Genomic DNA, 26,064 nt, shown 5'->3' on the forward strand with positions numbered 1-26,064 from the left:
GACTTTAGGAGAGAACCATCTTAGTATTGAGGTTAAGAGAAGCAGCCTCCAATTTGGAGAGCCTGTTTTGATTCATTCCTCCACATGCACCCAGCTGGCCCTGGATTCAAACTGTATTTTATTGTTACGATTAGCTGCAAAAGAAGGGCTAGATTCGCCGAACTACAACTCCCAAGAATCACTGCGCCGCAAAGTCAACAGTCGCGTCGGATGACGTCACAGCCGAGCCGCCAGGGAGGAAAGCGGGAGGTTTTCAATGTGAAATCGCTGGGCAGGAATGGAGGAGAAGTTGAATAAAGTAAGTGAGCTGGATTTCCTAGGGCGGGAGCATTGGCAACCAAGTCTGCGTGGCGGTTTCAGCCTGCAACTTGGTCATGAAACATTTGGAATAAACCCCCAGGACATGAAAGCTGGTAGATGGGTGTTAAAATCAGGGGTACCTGTTGGAAAGTCAGGTTGCCTCTGCAACAAACCGGGCATGCTTACAACAGAAAGGCTTCCACTGCATGCAGCATTCCACTGTGGAGTTGCCAACTTCCAGACGGGGCATGGAGATTTTAATAATTTTATTTATTGCATTTATTGTAGACCGCTGCTCCTGGACCAGACATCTCCTGGCGGTATAGAACATGAATAAATACAACAGTTTAAAAACAACTAAAGAACAGGGGCTTGGACTAGATGACCCAGGAGAGCCCTTCCATGATTCTAGGATGGACTCTATGGTGTCATAGCCTTGCTGAGGTCCCTCTCTTATACAAACCCTGCTCCCCGAGCTTATGCCTCCAGAGAGAAAAGAGCAGCTTTGGAGGGTAGGCGCTTAGCATTACATCCACCCTTCAGGGAGTGTGCCCATTTCCAGGAATTTCCCACCTCAAGCTGGCAACAATTAAGAAGCTTGCTTAGATGTTTTATTGAGGATTGCAAACTGTTCTGATCTGGGATGATTACCTTTTTACAGCAACCTGTTGTGGCGTGCAGCAGTGCAGGGGTGGCCAAACTGTGGCTCTCCAGATGTCCACGGACTGCAATTCCATGTTGGCACAGGTTCATGGGAATTGTAGTCCATGACACCTGGAGAGCCTCAGTCTGGCCACCTCTGCAGTAAAGCATGACCGGGATTGTATAGCCCCGACCCCATCTTTTTATGGATCCCTCTACTATTCTGTCAGAGCCTCTTGTGGCGCAGAGTGGTAAGGCAGCAGAAATGCAGTCTGAAAGCTCTGCCCATGAGGCTGGGAGTTCAATCCCAGCAGCCGGCTCAAGGTTGACTCAGCCTTCCATCCTTCTGAGGTCGGTAAAATGAGTGCCCAGCTTGCTGGGGGGTAAACGGTAATGACTGGGGAAGGCACTGGCAAAACACCCCGTATTGAGTCTGCCATGAAAACGCTGGAGGGCGTCACCCCAAGGGTCAGACATGACTCGGTGCTTGCACAGAAGATACCTTTACCTTTACCTTACTATTCTGTATCTATCCTGAGAAAGCTATAAGATATATGTCATGGTAATAAATAAACATTTCTTTTTCTTTTCTCTCCTTGGTAGGTTGCTCTGTGGTTGAAAAAGACTTTTGGGGACCAGCCCATCCCCCCATACGAGGCAGATGCTCGAACCGTGGATATTTTGTATGAGTTGGCGGAATGCAACGAGTCCAGGGATGGGGACGTCACGCTGATAATTGATGACTTGAAGCAGAAGACGGAGGAGTATGAATCAGACGGTGAGGGTGGGATAGGCTCCCACTGTAGAATGCCGTTTTCTAAGCGTCCCTTAGCAACACCCTCTTTGTCAAGGAACGGTTGGTGAAGATGACGGAATTGGCCCAGGGCCCAGCTTACTTCGTTGATCAAAAAAGCAAACTCTATTGATGACTGCCTGGAAATTCTTTATATCCTTTTTGTGTAAAATTGAGAAAAAATATCCCGATGAGTTGTAGATTTGATGATCAAGAGGTGAACAGCAAAAATAATTTTTTCCATGAGCGTAACATAGACCTTTTCAACACTGGAGGATTCACAATAGGCTTCAGGCTGGGGTTTGAGCTGGGACAGGTTGCCCTGTCTCTTCCTGCTCCCTCATGGGGGAGCATGTGACCTGGGGCACCATGTCCAACCTGGATTTGTGCTCCCCCATGGGATCTGGGGCAGGAGGTTCCCAGTACGCAAACAGTCTCCGAGTAAGTGAAGTTTGTAATTTTACTTATATTTGGTGCGGAGAGTATCGGAAGCTTCTTTATGCATACCTCAAGGACTGTCTACTTGCGTATATGCCCCAAAGAGTGACATGCTCTATCCACTCCAGCAAACTGGGGAACCCTGGCCCCAAAGAAATCTGCCTGGCTTCAGCCACAGCCAGAACCCTTTTGTCCATGTCCCCAGCCTGATAGACTGAGCTCCCCAACGAGATCAAGACCCTGTTGGAACTCAAACAGTTCTGTAGGGCCTGCAAAACGGAGCTCTTCCATCAGGCTTTTCGGTGAGGCCAACAACAGAGACCTCCCCACAACCTGGCCCCATTGCTGGGCATCTCTGACACCCAACATGTCCCTAGACTAAGGCTCCTGTTACAGCGAACTCTTATTTTTGGCTCTGACTGATGTTAACTGTGTTTCTTTTGTTTTCAAATTGTTGCAAATGTTTCAACGTCTCCTCTCATTCCTGCTGCTCTACGTACAATGCCCCAAGATGCCATAGTGAGGGGTGTCATATAAATTGAATGAATTAAAAAATGAATAAAGAATTATTTTCCATCCTCTTTGTTTTTTTAATTACTTTTTTTCTTGCAGTTTAAGTTAGCTTTTATCTGTGTTTTATCCAGAAAAAGCTTTAATAATTAATTTAAAAAAGAAACTCCGTCGTCATTCAATTTGTTCAGAATGTAAATCGAGATGTGAGGCTACCCTTTTGAGATCAAGGTATCCAGGACTTTCTAAAGTTCTTCTCAGTTATCTGTTTGACACAAAGATGTGGCTTTTGTGTTTGTGTTTCCCTCAGGCAACTACCTCCAGGGTCTTCTGACTGAAAGTCTAAATCTTTCTGTCGCCAGTCTCTCAAACGCCAGCACCAGCTATTTGAACACCTTGGTCGACTCAGCTGTAGCCCTTGAAACAAAGGACACCTCCCTTGCCAGGTACAATCGGCCTTTAGGTGTCTTATTGGAAGAAGTTGGCAGCAGAGGAGGGGACCGGCAGTAATGGGTTTAAACTACATGGAGAATGATTATCAGCTAGATATCAGGAAAAAAACTTTCACAGTCAGAGTAGTTCAACAGTGAATTGGCTGCCTAGGGAGGTGGTGAGCTCCCCTTCACTGGGTCTTCTCCTCTGCTGCCAACAGGAACTGCTCCCTGCCCTCTTCCAAGTGACATCCTTTCAAAGACTTCAAGAGAGACATCCAGTTCCCTCTCATTCCCAGTCCCTCTGCCTCTCCTCCTAGGACTTTGTCCTCATAGGCCCTAGATCATCCTCATTGCTCTCCTCTGCACCCTCTCAATTTTGTCCATGTCCTGTTTGAAGTGAGTCATGAGTAGAGGCATATACTTCTCTCGAATGTTGGTTTGTTTATATGAATATGGCCAGTGAAGATGTCCTTCATTGTGAAGCACTCCTTTTATCTCAAAAGTAGGGATGACCGGGTCTCCTTTTATATATACACCCTAAACCAAATTGTGATATAGAAAACCCAACAAACCTATCCCACTCATATTGTGTGTGTGTTTTTTTTTTGTCTTTAGCTTCATTCCTGCCATCAATGATTTGACTTCAGATCTGTACGCAGCCGAATCAAGAAACAAAGACCTGGAGCATGAATTGACCAACCTGAGAAAAAAGCTAACATCGGCGCTGGTACTGGAAAAGCATCTTCAGGAGTAAGATTTGAGCGAAAGATCTCTCTCAATAATCTAGTTATGGATTTCCTGAATTCTGCAGGGGGAAAGGATTACATGACCCTGGTGGTCCCTTCCTACTCTACGATTCTATGGATTTCAGTCCTAAGTAATAGCCCTGGTCCTTATTAGTAATATGACTCTGGTCCTTATTAGATATTGTTTAATAATAAAATTTTATTTAATAATTTTATTCTATACTAGGAGCAAAGCCCATTTTAAAAATGGGTCAAAGAAAGGGCCAAGAAGGCTGCAGGGTGGGAACTCTCCTGCTCAGTAGGGAGGCCCAGGCTAGAAGACAGGCTGTCAGACCAGGGAGCTGGAGTGTGCTCAGGCATCATCCATCACACTTCTGACGGGCATGAGGGTAGAGAGCATGGCACGCCACGGCAGAGCATGTACAGCCAGCTTCTTTTGCCCTCCCTGCAGCCAGGAGGGCACACTGCCACAGACCACAACAAGAGTCCTCCCCACATCTGTGGCTTACCTCCTGATGGCTGCTTGTCCTTTGGAGTGCCAGGAAAAGGCACGGAGGAGGTGGAGGAAGGTGGGAGAGCCTCTGATTGACTCTCAGTAAGGGAGGGCCCTGCCCCTGAAGGCCAATCAGAAGGTAGGAACGTTGTCGGGTAGTGCCCAACGTTTTTTATGTCGTATGATGATGTGAGGGTGTTACTTGAGGCCTGAAATTGTTTTTATTTGCCTTGTAATAAACACATGCACCTTGTAATAAATGCATGCATTTTTTGTGTATTTGAACATTTTTTACTTCTTACGTGTCGTTATTTTGTTATCAGGCCACCATTTGCATGTTTTAACCTTTTTCAGTGCTTGATAATCAATTTCTTTTGGCTAAGTTTATTTCTCCTTTCCTTTTTTGGGGGGAGTCTCATATATGAAGCAATTGAATTATTCCAGTGCAGTTTCTGCCTAAAACGCTACGTGCATTTACTATGAGTTGTTTCTGGATATTCCTTTTTTAAATTTTAGTGACCTTAAAAAAACCGAAGGACTTCTGGCTGTGGAAAAAGCCAAAACAAATAGCCGAACCCAGAATGTGAAGTTCTTGAAGGACAAATCCGAAGACTTCAAATTCCGAATCAAGGCGGCTGAGGTGAGCATGAAAAGACTTCCCTCCCTGGTTAGGGGAGGGTTAGGGGAAGACACAATCTTGGGACAGGAATTAAAGCCTCCAGAGCTACTGACTCCTTTCTTGTTTAATGTCATGGGTCGATGTTTGTGTATTTTCCAAAGTAGGATGGCGAGATTCCTGTTCAAAACAGTTTGCAATCTGAGCGAATGGGCTGGGTGGAGAAGAGAAGAGGCCTAATATAGAATCATAGAATCCTTTTCCTCACAGGGCTTGGTCCCTGGATCATCCTCACATCAAAATCACAAGATGTCACAAGATGTCCTAGTCCCATTGTATACGGCACTGGTCAGACCACACCTGGGGTACTGTGTGCAGTTCTGGAGGCCTCACTTCAAGAAGGACGTAGATAAAATTGAAAGGGTACAGAGGAGAGCGACGAAGATGATCTGGGGCCAAGGGACCAAGCCCTATGAAGATAGGTTGAGGGACTTGGGAATTTTCAGCCTGGAGAAAAGGAGGTTGAGAGGGGACATGATAGCCCTCTTTAAGTATTTGAGAGGTTGTCACTTGGAGGAGGGCAGGATGCTGTTTCTGTTGGCTGCAGAGGAGAGGACATGCAGTAATGGGTTTAAACTTCAAGTACAACAATATAGGCTAGATATCAGGAAAAAATTGTTCACAGTCAGAGTAGTTCAGCAGTGGAATAGGCTGCCTAAGGAGGTGGTGAGCTCCCCCTCACTGGCAGTCTTCAAGCAAAGGTTGGATACACACTTCTCTTGGATGCTTTAGGATGCTTTGGGCTGATCCTGCGTTGAGCAGGGGGTTGGACTAGATGGCCTGCATGGCCCCCTCCAACTCTATGATTCTATGATTCTATCCTCATTGCTCTTTTTTGCAATCTCCCCATTTTGTCCAAATCCTTTTTGAAGGGAGGCCTCCAGAACTGCACAGTCCTCCAGGTGCGGTCTGACCAATGCGGTAGACAGCGGGACCATAGAACATCTTGTGATCTCGATGTGAGGTCTGTGTCGATACAGCCCGAGACTTCATTCGCCTTCTTTATCGCTACATCACACCGTTAGCTTACAGTCCCACGGTACCATCTCATCCATGTCGTAACTGAGTGCTTTTGTACTGCCCGATGATTTAGCCATGCAGCTGTGGTCATTGCTGTTCCCTGCTCTTTGTCTGTCCCCCTCCCCCTTTCCAGGAACAACTTTCAGCAAGTGGGATGGATGCGTCCTTGACACATGAGTCTCTAGTGAGACTCTCGGAGGTGAGTGTTCTGCGATGGATGTTGACTATATTTGAAAATAATGCTTTGACAGGCGTTCACCCTTGATGGGTTGGGAAGTACTATGATCTTGCCCAATAAATTTGCTTATATGTACCTGGAATGCCTGAACCCGTAAGATCTCGGAAGCTTCGCTAGTATTTGGATGGGAGACCTCCAAGGAAGACTAGAGTCATGACACAGAGGCAGGCAAATGGCAAATGAACACCGAATATCTCTTGTCTGGCTGCCAGATAATTCTGGGATCTTGGTGTACTGGTTCAGAGCAACGTCCTTCCATTGAGAGAGTCTGGTTTGGTTCCCTGCTCCTCCTCCATAGACAGCCAGTTCTCTTAGGGCTGTTTCCACAGAGCAGTTCTGTCAGAGCTCTCTCAGCCACACCTACCTCCTCTGGGGTGGGGAGAGGAAGGGAAGGCAATTGTAAGCAGTTTTGAGATTCCTTTGGGTAGCGTAAAGCGCAGTAGGAAAAAAACAACTCTTCTCTTTTACATACATGCCATGTGATAAATAAATATTAAATAAATGAATGCCTGCACATGGAGGAGGAGTTGGGGGATCAGACCCAGCCCATGAGAGTAGATTCTCCGACTCTTTAATCACTTCACTGTGCTAGATCTCAAGATCGAGGAGGAAGTGGCGGAGAAGGGCCGGGACCCTGGAAGGACACAGTGCAGGTGTGCATCCCAGCACCCATTGTGTTCCTGGGTGCAATGGGCTTTGTCCCTAGTATGATAAATAAATAATAAATAAGTACACTCCCACAGTTCCGCAGGGCCTGCAAAATGGAGCTCTTCCGCCAGGCATTTGGTTGAGGCTGGCTGAACCAAAAGCGCCCCCCGAAAACCCCCTACCCATGTACTGAATCCCAGATTGATCCACCTATAGAACCACTGTTAGCAAGTTAATTGTTATGGAAACATTACAGGAAATGTAATAGAAACTGTTATCACCTATTATGGAAGCTGGCGTTATCGTTGTTTACCCAGTGTTATGAGTTATGCTGTAGTATTCGTATGTTCTATGTAAACCACCCTGAGCCGTAAAGTAGGGGAGGATAGAAACATACGAGATAGATAGATAGATAGATAGATAGATAGATAGATAGATAGATAGATAGATAGATAGATAGATAGATAGATAGATAGATAGATAGATAGATAGATAGATAGATAGATAGATAGATAGATAGATAGATAGATAGATAGATAGATAGATAGATAGATAGATAGATAGATAGATAGATAGAATAAAATTTGTACTTCATGGCAGAAAAACCCTTTCTGGTGAAAGGTGTTTCTGAATGCAAAGGGATCCATATCTTCTATCTAATGGGTCGATCCCTAGTCCCCCTCAAAATATAATGAAGGAGTAAAGGGTTTGTGGATAGCAGTTGTCTAAGGAGCGATGAGAACCAAATGTGAATATTATTTTCTTAATTTGTTCCCCCCCCCCTTTCAAATACAGTGCAAATGGTGTAAAGTTAAGATTTAAACAACTCTCAGAGCATAACTCTTTTGCAAAAGGTTTCAGGTGATACATGTGCTGGATAATGCCACAACAAAGTGCCTAGATAACGAGAAGTTGAATTTAATGACATTTTGGTTCCGCACCCAATTTGGTATAATGTTGTGTGTTCTGCCCACAGAAACTTGCGGAGTTAAAGAAGCAAGCTGCTCCTCTGAAAAAGAAACTGGAATCGTACTTGGACCTTACGCCTGTAATTTATTTTTCTCTTATTGTTTATTTTATTTTATTCATTTATATTGAGCCCTGGATCATTCTTGTCCCTCTCTTCTGCCCCCTCTCATTTTGTCCACATCCTTTCTGAAGTGAGGTCTCCAGAACCACACACAGGACTCTGGGTGGGGTCTGACCCATCCTGTATACAACAGGATTAGGACATCTTGCGATTTTGATGCAATGCCTCTGTTGATGCACCCCAAGACTGCATTTTCCTCCTTTACAGCTGCATCACCCTGTCTGTTCCTATTTAGCTTTCAGTCCACAAGTACCCCAAGATCACGTTCACACACACTGCTCCCCAGAAGTATGTCTCCATCCAGTGTGCATGCCTCTAATTTTTATGACCCAGATGTAGAACTCTGCATTTCTCCTTCTTGAATTGTACCTTGTTCTCCTTTGCCCACTTTTTCAGCATGTTCAGGTCTTTTTGAACCCTATCTCTATCCTCCTATTTTGTTGTACAAAGCCATCCTTTCCTGGTATGGTATCATTCACTGAAAGGTTTGCCAGAGGACATGCAAAACTGGCGTAGCCCAAATCAGACTGTTAAGCCACCCGGCCCAGAACTAGGTAACCGAATCTGACCAAAAGCAGCACTTAAGGCTCACGTCTTTCCAAGCTCTGGTGTCTCAGGTTATCTAAGTGCAAATGCCCCAGCGTTGAACCTGAGACCTTCTCTACAAGAAGAAGCGCTGTGTCCTAGTTCTCCCAGCACCACTGGTATGGAAATGCACATGAAGAGCTCTTCATGGAAGAGCTCTTTGTTATTAGAGTGCTGGCTAAACACCATTGGTTGTAAGTGTTGGGAAACGCAGGTGGGAGTTACATGTCTCCTGAAACAGCCGTGCTCTGTTCTCTTTCAGAGTCCTTCTCTGGCTCGAGTGAAGATCGAGGAAGCCAAGAGGGAGCTGGTAGGTGTCTTGTATTCCCTGATATTATTTCCCAGTGAACAATTTTCGTCTTCTGGACTGTCCTTTCCAATCTCACATATGTGTGTGTGACCTCTACGGGCCATCTGACAAAACTAAAATTCCAGGCAGAACTGAAGAGAGGTGCTGCATTAATTTAAACACCCAGGAGAAAAAAAGACCACTAAGGGTGTCCATGCCTAACTCTCCCCTTTCTCCATTCCCACCCACGTGCCTCCCCCCCATGTCTCTAGAATTCCATCTTGCCTGTAGTTAAGATGGTTAAAAAGGCACGGAAGGTCGTGGAAGTGGAAATTGGCATGGGAATACATTTTAAATCATTTTGTATTTTTAGTAGATTTTAATGTGGTTCCGTGTCGTGAGCCACCCCGAGTCTGCTAGCAGGGAAATCGAAATTGAAATAAAAGAAGTAAAAGTGTTGGGCAATCTTTACCCTTTATTAGAAGTCATAAAAGGCACAGAGGTCTTCCTCGAGGGCAAACAGTCTATTCCTTGGTTTACCCCCAATTTCCTGTCCCTTGAATCCTACCTCTTACAGCAAGTTTAGATGACAAGGGCCTGTGGTCTTTGCAGTCTGGTTTTCCAAAGGTGATTCCTTTCCCAAAGTAGTCAGGACCTGGATCCTCACCCTTTTTGAGTCTGTTGGCACCGCTGCAATTCTGACACAGGAAGGCTGCTGTGGGAAGCAGAATGACCTAGGGCTGATCACAGTTCTGTCAGAACTGTTCTTGCAGATCAGTTCTATCAGAGTTCTCTCAGCCCGACCTACCTTACTGCATGTCTGTGGTTGTGGAGAGGAAGGGCAATTGTAAGCCACTTTGAGACTCCTTTAGGTAGTGAAAAGCAGGGCATAAAAAACCCCCAGTTCTCCTTCTCCCTCACTCAGAGAAATAGGGATGCCAATCTCCAGGTAGGGGCTGGAGATCTCCTGCCATTACGACGCATCTCCATGCAACAGAGAATCTGTTCTGCTGGAGAAGATGGCTGAGTTGAAAGGTGGTCTCTATGGCAAAACACTCTTTTGAAGTCCCTCCCCTTCCGAAACCCCACAGGCTCCAGCCCCAAAATCTCCAGGTAGTTCCAAACCCAGACCTGGCAGTACTCCAGAGTAAGCCTCTCTACTTGCAAAAGTAGCCATTGATATAATTTTTAAAAAATACATTGGGAAACATCAAGCAAAGTCATGTAAATACACAGTGAATGCTGGATAAGAACCCCACCTAGTCTCACCTGCTTTCTAGGAATACTTGGTGAGGGCCAGGAGAGCTGATTTAGAAGGAGCACAGTGTTGCTTCTAGGAACAGTAGAACAGGCTGCAATCTGTCCTTCCAATGCAGGATTTGGGAGGCTTTTTGCAGATATTGTACATATGAGCCACATGTGTAGGGGGCATCCCTGTAATGCAAGTTCTAAGCAGAGTCGTTGGCCTTCTCTTCCTAGGATGCCCTCGAGGCAGAGTTTGCTACAAAGATGGATATGACTGCACTTTCAGAACCCTTATCTACCAAACGTCGATTTACCTGATGACACCGATGTGGAAAAGAAACGGACCAGTTTAGACGTATCTCCTTGTCAGTGTTTCGAGTGCTGACATGATTTTCTCTCATTTTGACTTGACATTGTCTTCTCTTCCGCATCTTTCCTCTTCTGCAGAAAGTATTTTTTTTGGAAGCCTCTAGCTTTCTATATTGTACAAAATTATATAGCAAGTCCCACGGAAAACAATAAAGCAATCTTTCTGAAAAAGTTGATCTGATAAGTATCTGTAGTAATATAAGTTGACAAGCCTTCTTCTGGGGGGGGGGTCTCACAACAGAGAACAGAAGACATTGAATAGTGGCTTAAATATTGGGATAATTTTTTAAAGTATATTTGTTTACTTCATTTGTACCTCACTGTCTCCCAATGGGGACCAAGGCGGTTTTCAGCATTTTTCTCTCCTCCATGTTATCCTCCTTTGGTTGAGTACCGGGGTCCACACAGTAGGTCTTAAAATTGACATGCCTGTCTTGTCAGGTGTTTGTGGGGGACTGAGCAATTATAGTAAGAATTACAGTATTGTTTTAGCTTAAAGTTGGTTTTATTTAATTTGTAGTTGATGTGTTTTACACTTTGATGTAAACTTCCCCAAGACCATTTTTGGAATGGGGAGCCAAAAAATCTAATAAATTATTATTATCATCATCATCATCGTCGTCATCCTTTAATTCAGTGGTCCCCAACCTTTATTAGGCTGGGGACCGGCAGGGCATTGGGTCGCGCCCGCAGGGACCGCGCCCGCGCGGGCCACGCCCATGCTTCGGGCCGCGCCCGCGAGCCGTGCCCGGCCGCGCCAGCGCCCGCGGGCCGTGCCCGCAGATTGGGCCGAGCGGGCGCGACCTGCACGGGCGCGGCCCGGCCCTGATTCCCTCACCGCCCTCCCGCAGTAAGTAGCTTCCCGGGCCGCAAGCTTGCGGCCTGGGAAGTTTTTTACTGCGGGGGGGGCGGGGAGAGGGAGCCGCGGCCCGGCGCCATGGCCTTTGCGGCCCGGCGCCGGGCCGCAGCCCGCAGGTTGGGGACCACTGCTTTAATTTATATCCCACCTCCCCCTGGAGGCTCGAATAAACAAATAACAAATAAATAAACAAATAACAATTTTGATATATTCCCTGTCATGTAAGAAGATCATAGTCTGACGAAGGGTGCTTGCACTCGAAAGCTCACACCTTGATTAAATCTTTGTTGATCTTAAAGGTACTACTGGACTCTGATTTTATTGTGCTACTTCAGACCAACACGGCTACTCATTTGAGATAGATTAGTCTGAGAGAGCATGAATGGCCCAAGGTTACCCAGTGAGCTTCCATGGCACAAGGGATTCGAACCCAGGTCTCTCTCTTAACCACTACACCACACTGGCTCTCTTGAAGGCAAAGTTTCATCTTTCTAGAAACTTTACATTCAGTGGCACCTTGTCTCTCCTTATGATTGTCCTCTGTCCCATATTCTTGTTGTTTCATGTGGCTGCTACAACCCTGACCTACGACTGATTTTTTAGCACCATTGGGAAATACGGCAACTGAACTGGAGTGATGTCAAATGACCATGTGCTGTGGGTAAACAGTATCATAGAGTTGGAAGGGGCCATACAGGCCATCTAGTCCAACGCCCTGCTCAATGAAGAATCAGCCTCAAGCATATATTTGTAGAACCATTTGAGCCAGTGAAAAACACAAAAACTGTATCTTTTTTACGTATAATCCACAAATTTTACTACTGTGGGATAAGCTTTTTTGTGATACACAGAAGCAAATTTAAAGTCTTCTTGGTAATACAACAAATAAATGTAAAGTCACTCTCCACTGTCGGAACAGCCTCTGGTAAAGCCAATTTCAGTTTTTTATACAGTCTTCAGGATTTTAAAAATATATTTACAAGTAACACGAGCCTGCACTTGAGGGTAGTATGCAAATGAAATATTAAATAATAATAAAAAGGAAAACCAATATTTAGAACATTCAAATATTGGTTTTCCTTTTTATTATTATTTAATATTTCATTTGCATACTACCCTCAAGTGTACAAGTGTACAAACATATTGTCAAGTGTACAAGGGTACAAACATATTGTCCCAGTGTTCCTTTCAATATAAATTAGCAAATATCTACAAAGCATTAAACAAATAATATTTATCCACCTCTCATGGCTTTTATGTTGAGAATCTCTTCCTTTGTGTCCTGGACATTGAGATATGCTTGGCAATGTTAACTTAAATGATTCATGACAGGTGTGCTCATTTTTATGTAGGGGAAGTATTAAAGAAATCTAACAAAATGCTTTTAAACACTTCTAAATATTTCTTTTTTAAAAAAGTGGATGGGCTAAATATACTTCTGGCTGAGCTGAAAACATTTAATCCTTTGTGAGAGCCAAAACTCAAAACCAATCAAAAGCGCAAGAATCCAAACAAATCAGGCAGGAGTCCCAGTTAGAGCAAAAAAGATAAAACGTGTTATGCGCCGAACAGGAAAGCCTCAAATCATAGATCTTCATTTAGCAAAGCCAACACAGATCTTTTCGTAAGTTTCATTTCTCATTTGTTACAGCTTGCACATTCTCATTGGTCCTCATATTTTGGCCCAGCCAATCGGCTGGGACACCTTTCCTACAAGAAGATTTTGTTACAGGGTGCTAGAATCCCTATAAGAATGTGTCCCCCCGCCCTGCATATTTCTAGTTTCTAGACAGTAATACTTCAACCTTGAAGGCCATGATGGGGCCTCTCGCAAACTACTAACACTGCCCTTTGTTATCTTACACACACAGAATTCAGGGAGACGTGATTTTCTGGCTTCCCAGCAATGGTGCTCATGGGGCTCTTTCTGTCTCTAAAAAAACAAAACCTCTGATCAAGTTACCAGCTTTTAATGCTATTCGAAAGAGTTTTTCAAGGTCCCACAAACCCATAAACAATCAAACATAAGTTCATCTCATCCTTCAAACCAGTTGGAAATAATGAAGCAATGAATAAATGCTGATTCTTTTGTAATAAAAATCCTTTCAGTATCAACTTTTTTGAGAAGACTTGGTGTTGACTGTTTCTAAGATGACAAATTTAATGTTTTCATTTATGTGGTTGCGTTAATGTAATGTGCCACTAAAGAGGCTTCTTTGGTTTGATTTCTGATCCCTGAGCGATGCTCCCCAATATGATGCTTGATTGCTCTAAATGAAATAAATATTTGTTTTTTCTAGCTTGCCTTTCCAATGCAGCTCAGGGCGGATGACAACACCATTAAAAACATTAGATTAAGTTAAAGCATAATTATTGTCTGGTGGATTTGCTTGTGTACTTCTTTCTAAAGGGATAAATACAAAGCTATATGCAATTTTTAGTGTTACAGCTAGAGAAAATTTTGAGTTATGATACCGTTATTCTCTTGTAAGAATACATGTTTTGTTTAGAAACTCAGCTTGTTATTCTAGCACGGCCTTTGAATTGGCGAAACATTTTCCTTATACTGCCTAGTTGTTGGATGCTGTTTAGCTAATCTATGCAAAAAAGATAAGGGCCAAATCAGTTGAGTGCAAGCAAAATATCAGTTATTAAAATCAATCTATAAAGTGCTCTTGTAACTTAACTCCTTTTCCTCTTCATAATATATAGAGACAATTTCATTTCAAATTTTATATAAACACACATTATATTTATATAATTATGGATATGAGATTTTCATATGTATTTGAAATGCAACATTTTAATGGCCTTCAGGGTGGCCAAACTGTGGCTCTCCAGTTGGACTACAATTCCCATGAGCCCCTGTCAACAGGTCATGCTGTTAGGGGCTCATGAGAATTGTAGTCCACACACATCTTGAGAGCCTGTTTGGCTACATGCAATAAATCAGGAATGGCCAAACGGTGGCCCTCCAAAGGTCAATGGACTACAATTCCCATGAGGCTCTGCCACTATGTGCTGGCACGAGCTCATGGGAACTGTAGTCCACGGATCTCTGGAAAGCCATAACCTTGACTGACTGACTCCAAGGCTGAATTTTAACACAGACACACCCGCCGCAGCGCAAAGCCACGTGGTCCGTCACTCGCTTCGGAGACGGTTAAAAACCGTTGCAAAAAAGGCGGGCTTTTGTTGTTGTCCCTCTGAGGGCGGCGAGCGTGGAGGCGGGCGTGGCTTCCTCCCGCGTCCACGCCCTTCCCCCTGCCCCCTTTTTCTTGCTCACAGAGGCGCGGGGAGCCGCCGGGGGCGCTGCGGCGCGGGACCCTGCTGACGTCACCCGCGCAGCCTCTCTCTCTCTCCCCCTTTTTCCCGACTTCCTTCCGCCGCCCGGGGCGCCGCGGCTGCGACCGGAAGTGACGCAGGACGGCGCTCGAGCCCAACGGCCTCTCCTCCCTGTGGTGACATTTTCCCTCCTGCCGGGCCGGAGACGGGGAGGCGTGAGGCGGAGGGGAGGAGGAAGCAAGCACGGACGCCGCGGCCCCTCATGCTCGCGCTGGCCTCCTCCGCGGGGCCGGGGGCCGGGAAGGGCGGCGGCGGCGGCGGCGCTGGTGAGTGACCCTCGGCCGGCTCGCCTTCCTCCCGGTCTCCTCGGGGCCCTGGCAGCACCATTTCGCCGGTGGGGCGGGAGGGGGGGATCGGCGCCTTCCCCTCGCGGCGTCCCTGGAGCGGGCAGCAGGGCAGAAGGGGAAGGCCGCCTCTGTGCTGAAGGGGCCCGCTGCGCTGGCCGCTGGAGGCTCGGGGAGGAGGGAGGGTTTGAGGGGGGACAGGAGGGCTCTCTGGAAATGTATGAAAGGCGGTCACCTGGAGGAGGGCAGGGAGAGGCTCCTGCTGTAAGCAGAGCAGAGGACCCACAGGAATGGCTCTAAACTACGTGGAGAATTATCCTGGCTAGATATCGGCTGGGGGTGGGGGGAGAAATCATAGTCCGAATAGTTCATCAAGCTGCCTAAGGAGGTGGGGAGCCCCCCCTCACTGGGGGCCTTTAAGCAGCGGCTGGGCAGATCCTTCTCCTGGATGCTTAAGGCTGACCCTGCACTGAGCAGGGAGTGGGACTAGATGGCCTGCATGGCCCCTTCCCACTCTAGGATTCTAGGAGTCTAGTTCAGCAGTGGAAGGGGCTGCCTAAGGAGGTGGGGAGCTCCCCCTCACTGGTGGTCTTCAAGCAGCGGCTGGACAGATCCTTCTCCTGGATGCTTAGGGCTGATCCTGCGTTGAGCAGAGGGTGGACTAGATGGCCTCTTTGATCCCTTCCAACTAGGTTCTATGATTGGACCCGTTCCACCTCTAGGATGCTGTGAAATATAGAGCTGGAAGGGAACCTCAAAGGTCATCTCATCCAGCCACTTATGCCGTGTAGGGTTGGTTTTCTCAGCAGGCGGTTGATGATACCTTGAGGTTTCTCAACAATCCGTGAAATGTTTTTCTAATTAGGTGGGAGTTAATTAATTTTCTATATATTTCTGAAACATATTGGGTGATATGGTCCTGTATGGTTATGTTGACCTCCCCTCCCCCTGCAAAGGCCCGTTATGAGCCTGCAGGGGGTGGAAAGGGGAGGGTCTCAGTCATAAATATCCTTGCTTGCCAAGCCTCCTCACACACGGTAGCAACTGAAGTCACAAGAGGTAAGTACTGTCATTTTAACTTAACTTCATGGGGAGGGGACAAGGGGCAATAAGGTAGTGGATGCCTGCCCTCATCTTTGTTCCCAGCTCAGTGGAATAGGCCACTGGACCTTTCTGGAATTATGGGGATGGGGGGGGGCAGAGTGTGATGCTACATGTGGTGGGAGGGTCTGGGTGATGTCAGTTCTAGTGACATGTGACTTCCATGGGGCATGGCAGGGAGGAGTGGTTTGCTGACACCAATATTGGAGTTTCTTGAAGTCTGGAGAATGTTTCAGGGGTTTCTTAACCCTAAAATGGTTGAGAAAGGCTGGTGTAGGTGGGTTTTGCAAGTACCCCTCCCCTCCATGACCCCTGCTCTGTGCCCAGAGAAGTGAAGCTTGCAGGGGTTGGACTTCAGATCTCCTGCCTGTGAGCCGTTTTTAGCCTCTGCCCATCCCTGCAAGTCCAAGCCTTGAAACTAACTTTTAGGGTGACAACCAATGTTCCCCCTAAGTTGGGAGAGTGAGGTTTGAATTCCCGCTCATGCCATAGGAACTTGCTGGGTGACCTTGGGTCAGGCACCTTCTCTCAGCTTAACCTACTTCTCAGGGTTGTTGTTGAGGTTAAAATGGAGGAGAGGAGAATGCTAAGTGTTCCCTATAAGCTGTGCTCATTAACACAGATAGTCCCGCTCAGTAGCAATCTGGAGTTATGCAGGATCTTGTTATTATTTATTTATCTATCTTGTGAAACTCAAGGCAGATTACAATAGGATAGAAACACATACAATTGTACACAAAACAGGAATAAAAATAAATCCATTAAATAATAAGCTAGGCTCCTTATTCATTCTTAAATAATAATAAGATTTAATAAGGAGCTTGTAAAGTTCTGTTGGGGATGCTGCAGTCGCGTATTCCTGTCTGGAGCTGGGGATTGTACTCGATGTCCTTCATAGTCCCTGCTAACCTTCTGTCTGTCTGTTCTGTGTGCTGCTGAACGCAGAAGTATTATGTTGGATGTAATCTGTAGCGATGATTTTGTTTTGCACAGTATGAAGACATTCAGCTGTGACTCCATTGCTTCTTTCCTCTCTCGAAATACTGTGAAATGTCATAGGAAGGCCTTCCGGGCTCTTCATCTCTCCCGCATTTCCCCATTCCCTCCTGAAGTGAACAGTGACTCACAAAAGCTCTTACCCTGCCATAAATTGTGTTAGTCTCAAAGGTGCTGCATTGTTTTTTGTGGCACGTTAACTGTTCTCCTTGGTTTGGGAGGGAGAAGATGGCTGTCTCTTCCATCCCAGAACTTTTATTTGTGTTTAGATTCGAGGATATGTACTTCGTATCTTGCTATATGCCATCTGACGCTAAGTATGCTGGTGACAGTGGTTTAAGAGCGGCAAACTCTGATCTGGAGAACTGTTGTTGATTCCCTATTCCTGCATATGCAGCCAGCTGGGTGACCTTGAGCCAGTTCTCTCAGAGCTTTTTCAGCCTCACCTCCCTCACAGGGTGCCTGTTGTAGGGAGAGGAAAGGTAGGCGATTATAAGTTGCTTTGAGACTCCTTTGGGTAGTAAAAAGCGGGATAAACAACCCCCCTCCCCCCAGCTCTCCTTCTTTGCTCAGTGGCGTTTGTATCTTAGTATGTTTTAACATCATTTCCTTGAAAAGTTGGTATTGCAGGAAAGGCTAGGCTCCAAAAGAGTAACTACATGAAATTCAGGGTGGGGAAAACATGAGCTCTCCCTCCTCCTCTGTGGGTGAGATGAGAACACTCAATCCCAAGTGAAAAGACAAGCAGAGAGTTTACCCAGGTAGAGGAAACCTAGAGTCTGCTAAGAGACTTGCTGCAGTGTTGGGGTGATCATTGAAGCTCCCTTCAAACAAGAGCGAGATGCTCTTGGCCAGGGATAAAGCGGCTTTGGAGTTAGTCAGCCTGTACTGGAGGGGTGTTTCACTCTTCCTGAAGGAGCAATTTTACAGCTCGGGAGGGAGGGTGTGTTGAAGGCCTGGCTTGGCCCATGTTTGGAAGATCAAATTACTTCTGCGGCATCCAGCTTCAGTTGATACGCCAGCTGTGGTCATTCCCCCAAAAGCATGGTTTGGCCACAGTGGCTGAAGCTCTGACTGCACTCCGGTTATATTACTGTTAAGCAGTTCACAGGCTTCATAAACTTAATTTGTTGCAAAATATAGTGGTCGGGCTATTGCTGGGGAGAGAGTAGATACAGGCATGATGTAGTCCCTGTACTAAGATATCTGAACTGACTTCCCGTCTCTTTCTAGGCTTAATTCTTGGCACTGGTTCTTATTTTTCAAGGCTCAAAATGGCTTGGGAATGGGACACTTAAAGGGCTTCATTCTCTTATGCCTTCTAGCCCTTTCTTAAACTCTGCCTTCTGTAACCTTGCTTGCTGGAGTGTCGGCCATTGATGACCAGAGTCGGGGCTTGTTCAGTGGTGGCACCTTGCTTGCAAGACACCCTTCCCTTTCAAGTCTCACCTAGTGCTGAACATTCTTTGTTTTAGATGCCAGACCAAACAATTTTTTTTTTCTATTCTCAAGCTTTTGAACAGATGGGTTCAATCTTTTTTTAGGTATCCTTATCGCCTGCTGCAGGCCGGAGGGCTGTTCTGTGCTTTGCCTTGTTTGTGCGGCTTGCTGATATTTTTCTCATTTGCTTCTGTTTTACTTTGCGTGGCCATGAGTGGGACTCTGGTGACACGGCACCGTAGTTATCGAAATAAGTACAGAGTTGTTGTTCGTCGGGTCGAACATATCGTCAAGCTACCAAGTGCACATATACACTCCAATCCAGCTGCTACAATTGAAAGTTGTTGCAGATTGGAAGTTCTCTTTTCCTCTGCGGCCTGAACATGCAGATAGTCTTGTGGTCTTCTTTCTCTCTCATCAACACCGATGTTTTAGGTGCTCACAGAATTCTCTCTCCTCACCGTACCCTGCTTCTAAATATTTTATTTTCTAGTGCTAGTGAAGATGGAAATAAGCCAGAGGTGAAACCGAAAGACAGTTGCCTGGCTTTCCAGTTAAGAATTCCTTTCAGCTGGTTTAATGACAGCTGAGTGATAAATCTATCTGCTTTGCCTTTCTGTGACTTGACTCTTGCAACCATGCTTAATTTGTAGGTTTAGCAGCTATCTTTACAAGCCTCTTGGGGATACTGAGTAAGAATAGCGGTAGCTGTAGGTCACTGAATCAGGCACATTCATCGTGACAGAGGACATCTCTTTTTTAGTTGTTCAGAGCAAAATGTACAAAACCATTAAGGAGCCTGTATCAGAGCTTTGACACGTCGTTCTAAGCAGAGGACTGTTCTAAATAGACAGGGAACCAGTAAAGACTTGAAGAATATGGTCATGGCGTGAGAGTTGTACCTAGCCTCTGTCTCCATAATAGCTGGTGAACTCACATGCAAATTCACCAGCCTAATTCTCTAATCCAATCGGTGTAGTTAATTAAATTTTGGGGTATAACCGTAGTTGATATCAAAGGACTTTGGTATAGGCTGAGCTGAAATATATGTTAACTACTATTGTTTTGATTAGCAGCACCTTCAAAGACTTAAGGACTCTAGGACCGTTTATGCACTGGAGGTTTCATGCCAGGCTGCAGACTGGAGTTTTAGTCGTGGCAGGTTGCCCCACCTCTTCCTGCACCCACATGGGGGAACATTTGGCCTGGTGCACCTCATCCACCCCCTATCTGTGCTCCTGATAGGGGGGTGGAGTAGTGAAGTTCCCAGTGCATAAACAGTATAGGAGAAACAAGCCTTAAGAAATACAGCCAGGTTCTGAAGAAACCTGTGCAAGAATTGCAAGTATTTTCATGGAGATAGATTCAGGTGGGTAGCTGTGTTGGTATGAAACAGCGGGACAAAGTTAATGTCTAGTAGCTCCTTTAAAACCAGTGAAGTTGTATTCAAAGTATAAGCTTTTGTGTGCTTATACTTTGAATATAACTTTGTTGGTCTTAAAGGTGCTACTGGACTCACACTTTGTTCAAGAATGTCCATGTGCAGGGTATTTGTTTGTGGGTGATTTTTTGCTTTCCATGAACAGCCCTTTGTATTTGCTTCCTTTCTGAAACTGCATGTCGTTGTGATGAATCATAGTTGGAAGGGGCCTCCATGGTCATCTAGTCCAACCCCCTGGAGAATGCAGGAAATTCACAACTACTCATAGACACACTCATCCGACTACTATGAGTGGGACTATAGTTGGAAGATGGGGCCTGGAATATCCATGTGCAGAACACTGTATCTGGCCCCTTTCCACCCTCACCTTTTGAGCGGAGAGTGCAAAGTCCCAAAGAGAATTGAACAGCTAATTGAACATTCAATTCAGAACATTTTCACTTGACTTGGGGCTGGCAGTTCCTTGGGTTTCTTCTGTGAGGCATTGAACAGCTAGCCCAGCTGTTGTTGGAGATTTTTTCCCATGCCTTTAAGGACATAAGAGAAGTCACGTTGGACCAGGCCAATGACCCATGCAGTCCAATATTCTGTGCCACACAGTGGCCAAAAACCCAGGGGACATCAGGAGGTCCACCAGCGGGGCCAGAACTCCAGAAGTACCCCCACACAATGTCGCCCCACCAAGCAGAGCATTGTTCCCATTAATCACTGTGTACTGCAGCCTTAATAATGTTCAGATTTTTAAAAGATAATTGCAGTATGTATTCTGTGACTGTGCTGGTATGATTACTTATTTTTGCAAATATCAAGGGAGAACTGTTATTCTGCTTTTCTGTAAGATTTTAAATGATCAATAATGGTATTAAAATTGGCATTTCAGCCCTGGTGATCCATCATGGGAGCAGGTTGCTGTGGATTGTGTGTTACAAAATAAATTGCACGAAAAGCTCTAGCATTCTTCTTGTGTAGTTCAGTCAGATAGCTGTTTCATTTCTTGTTCAAACCAGAGGATTCCTTCCTGTGCCGCCCCTTTAGTTTTCCTTCCTGAAGCACTTGTCCCACTGGATTTCCTAAACCGGAAATGTCATTGTCTGAAGGGAGGTGATATGTCCTAGAATAATAACTGAGGAACAAACTTGAGCTCTAATACCACATTAGAGAAGTTTTGCCACTCTGCCGTTGTAGCTTGCTTGTTGCACTTGGGCCACTCACACGCTCTCAGCTTAGCCTACCTCACAGGGGTGTTACGAAGAGAAAATGGAGGTGAGGAGAACAGGGTTAAGCTACTTAGGATCCCCATGGGGGGGGGGGAAGGCAGCATATAAATCAACAAAATAAATGAGTTGATGGTGGCTGGTGGTATAGGAGGGCCAATGAATGAAACTGAAAGAAAAAAGTCAGTTCATAACTGCAAAAGAATTTAAGCCAGCCCCATTCTCCTTGGTAACCATGCTGGGAAGTAATAGACATCAAGGTGTCTGTGCATCAACATGGTCTTATCATTTTTCATACCTGCTCAAAAACTAGTAGTAGAAGAAGAACAGTTGGTTTTATACCCTGCTTTTCACTATCCAAAGGAGTTTCAAAGCAATTTATATCTTTTCCCCACAACAGATACCCTGTGAGGCTGAGAGAGCTCTAACAGAATTGCTTTGTGGGAACAGCTGTAACACAACTGTGACTGGCCCAAGGCCACCCATCTGGCTGCATGTGGAGGAATCAAACCCAGCTCGCTAGATTATAAGCCACCGGTCTTAACCACTTCACCAAGCTGGCTCTCAAAATGGATGGCTCTTCTAGCTAATAAGATAGAAAAAATAAAAGCAAAGGGTAAATAAGCTTGAGAGGGATTTTATTAGCGCATATGAGCAGAATGTCTTAAAGGGTCTCAAAACCTGACAGTTTCTCTTCTTATATCATGTAAATGTCTTTCTCTTCAGGCTCCAATTCTGGGATGCATTATATCCATCTGCCCATTCAGAATAATGGCTGCGAGCACCATTATGGGCATAATTTTGAAGTGCTTGTCTTCCTCTTGTGTGTAAACACTAAGCTGTCATTTGAGAAGGCGAATCCGCCCCAGTCTCTTTTTGGAGAAGAGGCCATCTCTTTACAAGTGGCCACTGTGTTTTGCACAGCTATAAAGGGGTGAAAATTGTTCTGAGTGTGTGTCTGACAAAGCCGGGTGCCTCATTTGCCACTTCTCAGAGCTGTCGGCTGAGTGCGAATGCGGGAAGTGGAAAGATGCATTCAGGGGTCTCATCGCATCTGTTCCCAAGCAGTATGACTGACCCACTTGCCCGGGCTGCTTTCTCTCGAACATGTTGTTCATCTACACGGTTAGTGATCTGAGGGAGTCGTGTTCTGACACAAGAAACCGATCCAGAGCGGATTTTTATTACTTGGAGACTTCAAGTGTAATTTTATCAGTCCTACTTACCAGTGCTAATTTCCCCAGTAGAAGCTGCGTTGGCCCTATTCTGGAGAGCTCATTAGAAAGAAAAAAATCTGTAGCCCGATGATCCATCTTTTCAGTTAGCTGTGTTTCTAGTTTTGCATGCATTTAAAACTCTTATCTAACTCTGAAAAGTTGCTGAGGGCCAGTCACATTATGAGGCACAGCCTTTCATAGGGGAAATAACGGATCACAAAAGGCATTTCGGGGTGCTGTTGCAACAGCGAGAAGTGTCAGGGCTACATTGTGCTTGACACACAACTCTTTCTCTCTCTTTCTCTCTCTCTCTCTGCTTGGTAGGTTGGTTTATTTTAGGAGACCAGAAGTGGGCGTAACAGGTGTCTACAAGAGGAAAGCAATCTGTAGTGCTGGTTCTGAGCATTGTGCGCCTTCAGCAAAAGAATTGTCTTGTGCCAGCAGGCTTGGTGATGCTCATGGAAAACGGTTTAGACAAAGGCGAGCTCTGATGATGTCATTGGTCTGTAAATAGCAGCATCAAGTGTCTGTCAGTGGTGGTCATTTAGGGCCTCGGCAGCAGTGAGTGTCAGCAGAGGCTGTCCTTCTCACGGGGGACGTAGGTTTTGTTTCTTAAAGCTTCCATGTAAGCTACCCTGCTTGTTGGCTGGCCGCACCACTTGGGAGCCAGCATGGCGTACTGGTTAAGAGCGGCAGACTCTAATTTGGCGAGCCGGGTTTCGTTCCCTGCTCCTCTTCCACATGCAAGATCATATGAAACAAAATCAGAATCCACCAGCTGCACAATAAAGTTCTATTCTGAAATCCAATACTTCTGCGAAATGACCCTTCTATTTGAAATGACCCTTGTGCGTGAAGAGCTATATGCCAATGTGATGCTTGTAGAATTGAAATAATTATACATGAAGAAATAGAATTGTAGACTTCCACCATTGTTGAGGAGGTAGCCACTGACAAAGGTTTCCCTGGGAACATGTTTCGGTTACTTTGTGATTACTTTTCCTCACTTGCATTTAATAAACTACAAAGACAAGAATTAGTGGATTTCGGAACAGTATTGCGCAGCTTGTGGATTCTGATTTTGTTTCGTTTGATTGTGACTCCCGGAGGAATCGATGGTTCTACTTCGACCTCCTCCACATGCAGCCAGGTTGGTGACCTTGGGCCAGTCACAGTCATATTAGAGCTGTTCTCACAGAGCAGTTCTGTCAGAGCTCTCTTAGCCTCATCTCCCTCACAGGCTGTTTCTTGTGGGGAGAGGAAGGGAAGGCGATTGAAAAGTGGGGGGGGAACAACTCTTAGAGAAGAAGTTGCCTTTGTAGATTCAGTTGGGTAGCCATGTCAGTCTGAAGCAGCAGAAGAAAGTTTGAATCACTTTGAAGACCAGCTGGGTTTTGTTCTGAGTATAAGTATGCACACAAAAGCTTTTACCCAGAATAAATCTTGGTTAGTCTCCAAGGTGCCGCTGGACTCAATCCTAGCTCTGTCAGAGATAAGAGCATGATAAACTGTTTCAGTTTAGGAAGGGGTGACAATTTTTGGAGATGAACTGGTTTTTGTAGAGAGAGTCGGACTGGGGAATCCTCATTTCTCCCCTGGCTCCTTTGTGGCATCGTGCCTCACTCGCCTCCTGCACCGGTAGGGAGCGAGCTCAGCCTGGCGGACCCCCCGGGTGGGAAATGTTACAAGCCCTGCTCAGAAGTAAATTAATCTTCATGTAACATGGCACATCCCTACCTACCTCTCATTGAACGTTTTGTATATGTCACCCGTCAGTCTTTCTGGATTAGGTTTTTGTCACTGATGCTTGTTTTCGATTTCTTCTTAACTCGTTTGTCTGCTTATTGAGAGGCTGATTGGTTTTTTTTTAACCTAATGCTGGCATCTGCACCTCCTGTAAGCCTTAGGGCGAACTTGGCACACTTTCGTGGGATTCCTTTAAGAGGCTTTTCTGTGCAAGTTGATGGCAGGATTTGTGTGTGTGTGTGTGGGGGGGGGGTTGCTCAAGACCAGATCACTTGCCTTTTCAGGAATGCAGCGTGGATAGATCAATGCAGAGTTACATGTTCTGTAGCAGTTGTGTGATCTTTGTATATGATTTTTTGTTGAATTAATTTCTTCCCATTGGATCTCGTCTGCTCCTCTGGGGCAAGAGAGAACAACTCTGCTCCATCCTCTATATGGCACCATCTTCAAGTATTTCAAAAGGTGCCAAATAGAGGATGGAGCAGAGTTGTTCTCTCTTGCCCCGGAGGAGCGGACCAGATTCAGTGGGAAGAAATTAATTCAAAAGAAGTTCCTGACAGAGCGCTTTCTCAATGGAACAGGCTTCCTTGGGAGGTGGTGGGTTCTCCATCTCTGGAAATTTTTAAACAGAGGTTGGATAGCCATTTGATGGAGAGGCTGATTCTGTGAAGATTCAAGGGGGTGGCAGATTACAGTGTCAACTATAGGGTTGTGGGAGTCTTGCATGGTGCAGAGGGTTGGACTAGATGACCCAGGAGGTCCCTTCCAAGTCTATGATTCTATGATTGCACCCCACCCTCCACTTAACCAGACTACTTTTTGCTTCGGGCAGGTTTCTGATGACCTGTCAAACATTGCTTTAGCTGTGAATTGCAAAGCATGCCGGAACAATGGCTTGAGTTAAGAACATCAGAAGAACATCAGCTAAATCAGACCAGTCATCTCTCTAGTCCATGGAGAGCTGACAAGCAGGGAGCCAAGTTCCAGGACTTCCTCCCTCTGCTAGGAATCAGAAGTTTGGTGTCTCTGATAAAGGATGCTTAGGATACTGTGGCCAGCAGCCATTGATGGATGTCTTCTCTGTGAATCTCAATCTCTCTTTCAGCCATCTGTAAGATGTGCTGAAGCATGTATCAGAAATCACATGATCTCATTTAATTGGCATTCACAACTTGCAGATTTGGTTGTACGGGTAGGCCTATTGTTGGCATTGTGTATTTGATACCGTGCCATCCAAGAGGTTGTTATGGAGAATGGGGCTGTTAGAAGGTTCTGCCGGCTGTCGGGAACTTAGCAGTGATCAAGTTACATTTAAAAGGTGTCAGGAGTTGGTGCCGAGCCCTGGTCTAACCGCTTGAACCATGGATGGCTGGGAGCCTGACTCACTTGTGTGGGCTGGAGAAAGAGGGGCTGTGGCTTGGTGGTAGAACATCTATTTGGCATGCAGAAGGTCCCAGGTTCAATCCCCAGCATCTCCAGTTAAAAAGGATCAGGTAGGAGGTGATGGGAAAGATCTCAGCCTGAGATCCTGGAAAGCTACCGCTGGTCCGAGTAGAGATACTACTGACTTATCAGGAAAAAATTTTTCACAGTCAGAGTAGTTCAGCAGTAGGCAGCATAGGCTGCCTAAAGAGGTGATAAGCTCCCCCTCACTGGCAGTCTTCAAGCAAAGGTTGGTTACACACTTTTCTTGGATGTTTTAGGATGCTTTGGGCTGATCCTGCGTTGAGCAGGGGGTTGGACTAAATGGCCTGTATGGCCCCTTCTAACTCTATGATTCTATGACTTTGAGGTACCAAGGGTCTGATTCTGTATAAGGCAGTTTTATGTGTGGCTAGTAACCAGGCAGATTGTTCCAACCCAACCAAGAGCCATGCACCACTGGGGAGGGGCAGGGTCAGAAGG

General features: G+C 45.7%; 2 protein-coding genes across 4 annotated transcripts in view; both read left to right on the top strand.

Moving 5' to 3' along the window:
- Positions 1-134: 134 nt before the first annotated feature.
- HAUS1 (HAUS augmin like complex subunit 1) lies at positions 135-11,125 on the top strand. The gene is made up of 9 exons (XM_077346712.1): positions 135-298; positions 1,546-1,720; positions 2,994-3,129; positions 3,733-3,867; positions 4,873-4,996; positions 6,186-6,251; positions 7,915-7,986; positions 8,876-8,923; positions 10,382-11,125. Exons 1-9 carry the CDS (start codon positions 278-280, stop codon positions 10,463-10,465), a joined length of 861 nt encoding a protein of 286 aa, XP_077202827.1. The 5' UTR covers positions 135-277; the 3' UTR covers positions 10,466-11,125.
- A 3,609-nt stretch (positions 11,126-14,734) lies between these two features.
- Positions 14,735-26,064, top strand: part of ARK2N (arkadia (RNF111) N-terminal like PKA signaling regulator 2N) — a 64,336-nt gene continuing 53,006 nt past the window's right edge. Inside the window, exon 1 of one of the 3 annotated variants that reach the window (XM_077346713.1) lies at positions 14,735-14,986. The gene's annotated coding sequence lies outside the window, so the exon portion shown is untranslated. The remainder of the gene's footprint in view (positions 14,987-26,064) is intronic. The other 2 variants (XM_077346716.1, XM_077346715.1) reach the window with 2 other exon arrangements.

Source organism: Paroedura picta, chromosome 7 (genome assembly GCF_049243985.1).
Source record: "Paroedura picta isolate Pp20150507F chromosome 7, Ppicta_v3.0, whole genome shotgun sequence".
NCBI lineage: Eukaryota > Metazoa > Chordata > Lepidosauria > Squamata > Gekkonidae > Paroedura > Paroedura picta.

Excerpts from the sequence above, each read along its gene's own strand:
- HAUS1 (XM_077346712.1), top strand. The coding sequence starts at position 278 with ATGGAGGAGAAGTTGAATAAA. Across the intron at positions 299-1,545 it reads TGGAGGAGAAGTTGAATAAA|GTTGCTCTGTGGTTGAAAAA; the intron begins GTAAGTGAGCTG and ends TCTCCTTGGTAG. Across the intron at positions 1,721-2,993 it reads GGAGGAGTATGAATCAGACG|GCAACTACCTCCAGGGTCTT; the intron begins GTGAGGGTGGGA and ends TGTTTCCCTCAG.